The sequence below is a fragment of the Tasmannia lanceolata genome, unplaced genomic scaffold (genome assembly GCF_043159265.1).
Source record: "Tasmannia lanceolata isolate RefF3 unplaced genomic scaffold, GAP_Taslan_0.1 ptg000008l, whole genome shotgun sequence".
In the NCBI taxonomy this organism is placed as follows: domain Eukaryota; kingdom Viridiplantae; phylum Streptophyta; class Magnoliopsida; order Canellales; family Winteraceae; genus Tasmannia; species Tasmannia lanceolata.
The window spans coordinates 3,854,611-3,862,757 of record NW_027518685.1 but is presented as its reverse complement, the minus strand read 5'-3'; the positions used below and the strand labels follow the sequence as shown (position 1 = coordinate 3,862,757).

General features: G+C 38.8%; 1 protein-coding gene across 1 annotated transcript; it reads left to right on the top strand.

Annotated features, from left to right (window-relative positions):
* The first annotated feature begins 695 nt into the window (after window positions 1-695).
* LOC143883984 (putative aldo-keto reductase 4) lies at window positions 696-6,592 on the top strand. Its single transcript, XM_077387325.1, has 5 exons — window positions 696-991; window positions 1,087-1,290; window positions 5,319-5,491; window positions 5,578-5,680; window positions 6,010-6,592. The coding sequence occupies exons 1-4, from the start codon at window positions 773-775 to the stop codon at window positions 5,603-5,605; spliced, it is 624 nt and encodes a 207-aa protein (XP_077243440.1). The 5' UTR covers window positions 696-772; the 3' UTR covers window positions 5,606-5,680; window positions 6,010-6,592.
* The last annotated feature ends 1,555 nt before the right edge of the window (window positions 6,593-8,147 follow it).

Genomic DNA, 8,147 nt, shown 5'->3' with positions numbered 1-8,147 from the left:
TTTATAAATACTTAGTTTTTCCCTAGTTTCTAATACTTTGTAAGAGTTTTTTAAGTGGGCAAATCATTGGGATCAATTGTGTTCTCTGGGTCTGAGTGCGTGCACAACATCAATGACAAAGAAAGTGGTTTTGTATCCTTGAGATAGGTTTACCGATTGTGGTGGAGGCGATAATCTATCTAGGGGTACCGTTAAATCGGTAAAGTGCCTCTACCACTCATTTACGGATCTACGGATTACTTACAAGATTGTCAAAGGTAATTTCTTATTAGATTGGTTAACTGGTCTTCTTAACCCCAAATTTCTCCAACAGGGACGACCTTTAGTTGTCACCATTTTCTAATAGTTATTTTCTACCATGTACAATGATTATCTTATACGCTTATTGTCTATTACCATCTTGACTCTATTCTGCTAAATGCCTTCAATAGATAGGGTGATTTTGCCGGCAATGGTGGTAGTTTTGTAACCTACAACAACTAAAGGGCCGAGCCAAGGTGGTAGTGGTGAGATTTGTTTTCATTCAATGGTCCTAAATCTCATAATGTGACAAAAGAATCAATTCAAATGAAAGACAGAGGATCCCATGATACCCATTTAGGAATTCTGTTGTAACCCTCCACTTTTCCACCGACATAACTACTTTAGTTGAAAAGCAATATTATACCGGTTTCAGATTTGTAGTGGCAGCCCCAGAGAGCTTATACACACTCATTCATATTCTCTCTTCTCCACTTTCCCCTACTACTTGGTGTTGGACAAAACCAAGCGCATGGCTACTACGGGTGTTGGGAGGATGAAGCTTGGGTCTGAGGGCCTGGAAGTGTCAGCCCAAGAGCTAGGGTGCATGGGCATGTCTGCCTTCTATGGCACACCCAAACCCGAGCCAGACATGATCGCTCTCATCCGACACGCAGTCGAGAGCGGGGTCACCTTCCTTGACACCTCCGACTTCTTTGGCCCCTTCACCAACGAAACCCTCACCGGGAAGGTAAAAGAGTCTCTCCTTTTGTATCATGTTTCCATCCATCCTGATTTTTATTTGGCCTTATTTGAGTTGGGGTTGTGATTTTTGTTGATGGGTAGGCTCTCAAGGGGATAAGGGATAAGGTGGAGTTGGCTACTAAGTTTGCTATCAGTTGGGCTGCCGACGGCGTGACTTTGGTCGTGCGTGGCGATCCGCCCTACGTTAGGGCTGCTTGCGAGGCTAGTTTAAAGAGACTTGATATTGATTGCATTGATCTTTATTATCAGCATCGTGTTGATACTACTGTCCCCATCGAAGTTACGGTATTTCTCTATCTCTCTCTCTCTCACCCATTTCATTTTTTACCTTTTTATGATAGGTGAGCTGGGTTCTGCTAGGGTTCTACCAGTTTATTAATGAAAATGAAAATTCATTCATTTCTTTTCTTCTCTGTTTCTGCGTTTTTCTTCTGCACTAAATTTATTGTTGACTCTTTTCATACAACTCAACTCAACTAAGCCTTTGTACCAAACTAGTTGGGGTTGGCTAATGAATCCTTTAGAAAATTTTCATGACGAAGGTGAAAAGATCTACCCGACTCAAAATGACTAAGTCTATACCTGACACTAGTTGGGTTCGTCTACATGGATCATTTTCTTCCTTTCTATCCTATCCAAGGTCATGTTATCTGTTATATTTCTAGCCCTCAAGTCTTTCCTCACTGTTTCTACCCAAGTTGTTTTTGGTCTGCCTCTACCTCTTTTTACTCCATCAACTTGGCACGAGTCACTTCTTCCCCTTGTAGCATCCAAAGGCCTATGTTGGATATGCCCAAACCATTGTTGACTCTTCATAAAGCATGTTATTTTGTGGAGTTAAACTCGTAGAAAAACAATTTAAGTGAATGAATAGTGATATTTTGGTTCATCAACCTCTGTTTTTAATCAGTCAATGCCAGCAAACAACTACTTTTTCTTTCTGAATTTTTTTCCTCTTCTTGCTTGGGTGGGGTTTCATTTCTTTGATGGCTCCCTCATTATGTAGTTTGTAGTATTGTGTAGCCTCTTTCTTTCATTTATTCAATTCTTATTCAGCAGGAAAAAAAGCCCTGCTTCTCCGATTAAGCACCGAAAGATTCTTGCACCCTGTGTTAGCAAAACCCTTGGACTTGAATTAGATCCTGCTAGTTATAATAATGGTTGTGTACTAGCTGCCTACCTCCACGAATGTAATGTTGTCATTTGGGGCAATGTTACGTACTATTCTTCAACGAATTTTGTTTACTTTGGTAAAGATCAAAGTAATCAGTTATCTCTGTTCTTATGCACTCTTTTATATAAGTGTGGTAGGCCATTTGAAGGAAAAATAATGTCTTCACCTACTTTGGTGTTTTTGGAAGAAAATGCATTCCCTAGGCTGATACCACTTTGATGCAAACATTTGCAGGTTGACTACCGAGAATTTAGAAGCCTGTTTTTAAATTCCGACCTAAATGTTTCTGTTTCCATCCCCATCGAAATGAAATCTCATTAAATTCCTTCCACGTCATTATTTCCATCGAAATTCCCCAAATTCAACCAAAATGGTCGGAATGGCAAAAAATGGAAAGATGTTATGTCATACATTTCATAAATGTAAAGAATGATATTTGGTAGGCAACATCATTAAACTGCACCGCAAAGTAACCGTATCTTATGCATGGGATGCAAGATCGACATGGGACCAATAATACTCATAACTGGTGTTGACATAGAGCTTTTTCTTTTTCTTTGTTTTTTGTTCGGGTGGGGGTCCTTGGAAGGGAGACTAGTGATTGTACTTTCTTATACTTCATTAGATTGTACTCCTTTATTAAATTTACTTTTCCAGACATGTGCGACCACGCATGTCAGTAGATGTTCGATGCGATTAAGTTATCATGGATAATTTTCTTGCCGATGTGATGATTTCTAAGTATGTATTTGTGCTTATTCTAGTATTTCCCTAAGTTTCATCTTTAAATTTCATCATTTGCATGCATGATTTTACAAGATTTCCATTAAAATTTCCTCCCAAACTGAAATGTTTACATGCCTACCGAAACTGAAATTTAAAACTTCGTCTAGAAGCAAATAAAAGGTTCTAATTCAATCATAGCGACATGCATTCTCAAATCAACATAAACATAATAATATAATATCAATAATCAAAATCAGATAATGAAGTAATGATTTTAAAGAAATTCTTGATTGGAAATTTCAATCATCCATAAAATTTAAATTATCTCTACCATATTCCATACCATAAGTCTCAACAAGAAGTAATTAATCAATATGAAATACAAACCAGTCCTCAACCATAAATCTGTCCCAATAATCAGATCTATGTAATCCAACTAGTATGACCTATAAGAAGTCCCGAGGGGTGACGACAAGATGAATGAATGGTAAAAGTAGGTAGGGGTTCTGGGTGGGAACGGTAGGGTAGGGTCAATTTGGGTAAAATAAGGACTCTAGGAAGCCCTTGGGATAGGGATGCGATCCACTATAGACGAATGTGAAAGTATCGATTCATGAAGGACGGAAGGGAGTTCATGATCCACACAAGCCAGATTCCAGAAGAAAATGCCTTGCTAATTACTGCTACGCTAGGCGGAGTGGATGGTGAATGCTTGCAAAAAGTTCGTATTACATGATACGACCAAAGGAGTCGAAATTGTTGCCTACAGAACTCTCTCTCGAATCCCTGGATTCCAAGCAGAGGCCAATGGTGGAGGCTCTTTTGCCCAGGATTGGTAATCTCTTCCAGGAGGTGCAAGAGTTGCCGCCTGGGAGGAGCATAGAGCATGATATACAATTGATTGTTGACTCTCCCTTACCCAGTCTTGGGTTATACTGGAATTCTGTGGTGGAAAATGATGAGATCAAGAAGCAGATCCAAGCACTACTTGAGCAAGGAGTCATCCAACCTAGTTGTTCTCCTTGTGAATTGCTGGTGGTGTCAGTACCGAAGAAGGATGGTGGGTGGAGAGACAACCCATAGGATAAGGTAGTACCCCGATCTTTTCTGGATGATTTTGTTATCGTTTACTTAGACGCTATGATTTGTGGACACGGACACGAGTGTCGCGTTTCGACACGGACACGGGGTGTTGGACACGTCAAACTCTCAAACTTTAGAAACGGGGACACGGCTAAAATAGAAAGTACATATACTCATGATTTGTGGACACATATTCGTGTGCCGAGTTTCGACCAAGTTTCGACACGGATATGATGTATCTGACATGGAAACCCATAAAAAACTAGATATAGTGTCATACTCATACACATACATACATATAAAGTTGCTAACACTTCTAGCAATACATTTGAAAGTGTCTAAAGGAATGTCGACATGTGTGGACACGGGTGTCGTGTCGGACACGACACAACACGTGTGTCGGCAATAAATTCGAAGTGTCGGCCAAATCATAGCTTAGACGATATTCTGATTTACAAATGGAGAGTATGTGGAGCATCCCATCCATGTTGCAAGAGTATTAGAAGTGTTGCAAAAAGAGAAGATGTTTCTAAACTTAAAAAGTGTGAATCTGAGAGACAATCCCTAGTTTATCTTGTGTTTGTAGTGGGAGGAGAGTTGAAAGTCGACCCCTCTAAGAAGTCATTACCAAATGGTCTCGACCGAAGACTATATCAGAAGTTAGGATCTTTTTGGGTGCGTGTTTGTATATGCTGAAGTTTATTTGACACATCTCCATATAGCAGCACCTTTACATGCTCTCACTATGGCCAACCAAAAGTTTTGAATGGGGGAGGAAGCAGGATGATATGTTTTATCTATTGAGACATATTATATTGTTATAAAATCCACTCTGTAAAGTTTTTTCCTAAGCATCATACAGTTTATTGTTAACAAAGCCCCCTTCCATCGATCTCTTTACAGTAATTACTTGATTAGGTTTTCTTTACATTACATGTTTAGCTTGGAGCTGCTGCATGATTGGATCCATGTTTTGTTCATATGTCAACACTAATAAATATTACCAACTTCTGAGCCAAACAAATGATTGTTTCTAAGGATCATCAGTGCTCATTTTCTCTGGGCATCACATTATTACTCAACCAAGTGCTTTCTTTTCTGCCGTGATAGTCATAACCTCTTGTTTGTACTTTGTTTATATTAACAATCAATGTTTATGCTCTACTTTGGATGAATATTGCAATCATGATCCCTTGCTATACTATTTTTTATAAGATTATGAAACCTATCAGAAGGTTTTCATATCAGTTTCTTCTATTTAATTTGACTATATTTCCCTAGTGATGGTGGCATGATTTGTTTCTAATCCTTTTGCTCTCTTCTGCATAAGATGGGAGAATGCGAAAAACTCGTTGAAGAAGGAAAGATAAAATACATAGGGATGTCTGAGGCTTCTGCATCAACAATCAGAAGAGCACATGCTATTCACCCAATAACAGCAGTACAGTTGGAATGGTCCTTATGGACAAGAGATATAGAAGAAGACATCGTACCTACTTGCAGGTGAGGCTAATTTATAGCAAATTTTTGGTGTTCATGAAGAACTTACTATTTGGATCATAGGTCTAATCTGTGAGTATTCTATTCAGAGAACTTGGTATAGGGATTGTTGCGTAGAGCCCTCTAGGGAGGGGCTTCTTTACTACAGGGCCAAAACTTCTTGCTAATCTTGAAGACAATGATTACCGAAAGGTATGTGTGTCTATGGATGCATGCAGGGTGGTTACTGATTGGTACATTATTTATAACTTCATTCATCATGGTGTTATTTAAGACCTTAATGTAACTTGGTTTTACTTTTCAAAAAAAAAAAAAGAATAAATTAAAAGCTTAATTTAACTGGGTTTTAATATTTATTGGTCTGTTACGCAATGTAATGTTGTAATACCTGAGGTTTCAGTGGTGTCAGTGAAATATTTTTATGTAATGTGTGTTGTGAGTGTACACAGACATCATGCATGCATGCTTTTGCGTATACGATTTGCTTCATGTTGCTGAAATGTTCATATTGCAATTTGCAGTACGGAGAGAGATTTCAAGGTGAGAATCTAGAGCATAATGCACGTGTATTTGAGCGCATTACTGAAATGGCTACGAGGAAGGGATGCACCCCTTCGCAGCTTGCATTGGCTTGGGTTCACCACCAGGGATGTGATGTTTGTCCGATACCAGGTACCACCTAGATTGAAAACTTTAACCAGAACATTGCAGCTCTTTCTGTAACGCTCACTCCAGAAGATATGGCTGAATTAGAAGCCCTTGCCTCGGCAGATGCCTTTAAGGGCGACAGATATTCAGGGACGTCTTTGACATATAAGGATTCAGAAACCCCACCTCTGGAGTCATGGAAGGGAGAATGATCAATTGATCATCAACCCCTGATACTTCCTATGATATATCCTATGAAGTATCAGGATACTTTTTTGAAGGCTACGGTACTGGGTACTTTTTTTGGTAAAAATGTTGTGTGCTTCGTTGTGTATACAGTTTGATTGCTTTGAAGCCTACGGTACTGGGTTCACCTTTATTATCTCTGTTTGAAGATTGTAGTAGCAATAAGAGAGCAGGACCCTGATTTGTATTAGTTTAATGTTGATTGTGTGATATGTCCATGTGGTATCATTTTAATTAGCTATTTCGGCTTAAGGAATTTTGATTCAAGATCAATTGCAAATGGGAACTGATCTGGTGTTGGACAGGAATAGAGTTTTTGCTACTACTGAACCTTATGAGTAACCAATCAAAGTTACAGATTATGAAAAGAAGCTGGCCCAACCTTCTCTTCTTACGAGGTCGTGGTAGCGAGGTGGTCTGCTCATCTTCATTCTCAGCTCATTAGTAGGTCTTTATATGCTCAGTATTGGTGTTCAAAACCAGAACATTCATACTTTAAAAAAAAAACAAGATCATTCAAGACCTCAGTGGAAGGCAAGCACAAGGTGTTTCTAACTGGGATTGAGTCTCTAGCTCAATTGTCAAGGCTTTGTTCTTCAACCTAGAGGTCGGAAATTCATTCCCAGGTGACCTACCGGGAAAAAAGGTGTTACTGACCCTGACTCTTCTAGTGACATTTCTTGAGATCCAAGAAAAAGACTACATTTTACTGGTTTGCAGTTTTTATAGGGCACATGCGAGTAGGGGTGTAAACGGATCGAATTCGGAGCGGATATGGCTATATCCGAATTCGATTACAGTATACACTATCCGAATTCGGATTCGACGGATATTTAATATCTATTACCGAATTCGTATCCGCCGGATACTGTTCGAATTCGGATATTATCCGTATCCGTTTATTCAGTAAATTCGAACATTTTATTGCGGCACTTTATCTTTTTTCTCCTTCTTACTCGAATGAATTTTTCAAATCCTAAAACTAGACCTCTACATTCTCTTCACAAAATCAACTCTCAAACCCTAAAATATATGAGATCCTCTTCTTCCTTTTAAAACAAAGGTAGAGAGAGAGAGGGAGGCGGTGGGGATGGATGATAGTGTTGGTAGTGGTTTTTGGGTTTTTCCTTTTTTTTTATATATATGATGGAATGGGTTTCAGCCATTTTTGTTTTTGTTTTTGTTTTTGTTTTTTTTTCTAAAAAGAAAATTCACTTTTCTTTTAGAAACAAAAGATAGTGTGTCATTATTAAAAATAAATATTAATGATACTATTAATAATAAATAAAAAGGATTTACTTCTCGGATTCGGATGTTAAACGGATCGGATATACCATTTACCAGATTTGCATCCGCTAAGAGCCGGATATCTCATAAACGGATTCGGATAATATCCACTTTAAACGGATTCGGATAATATTCACTTTAAACGGATTCGGATGCGGACGGTAATCGAATCTCCGAATATCCATTTACACCCCTACATGCGGGCACACCAAAAGTGTTAGGAGCCCACACGAATGGATGATCTAAACCATTTTTTATTGGGGCCCATTGCCAAAAACTGACTAACTGAGTGCTGATCGATGATCCTAAACTCTTGGATATGAGAAAATTTGTGGCCCCCTTTTTTCTGGATGTCAGTGAAACAAAAACTCCTCCAATAGAATGGTTTAGGATCATCCAACCACCATCATTTTCGGGGCACAGCCCATCTACAACGGCCCCAAAAAAATGCTGAAATAGATTGGGCGATGATATTTTC

Excerpts from the sequence above, each read along its gene's own strand:
- LOC143883984 (XM_077387325.1), top strand. The coding sequence starts at position 773 with ATGGCTACTACGGGTGTTGGGAGGATGAAGCTTGGGTCTGAGGGCCTG. Across the intron at positions 992-1,086 it reads ACGAAACCCTCACCGGGAAG|GCTCTCAAGGGGATAAGGGA; the intron begins GTAAAAGAGTCT and ends GTTGATGGGTAG. Across the intron at positions 1,291-5,318 it reads CTGTCCCCATCGAAGTTACG|ATGGGAGAATGCGAAAAACT; the intron begins GTATTTCTCTAT and ends CTTCTGCATAAG.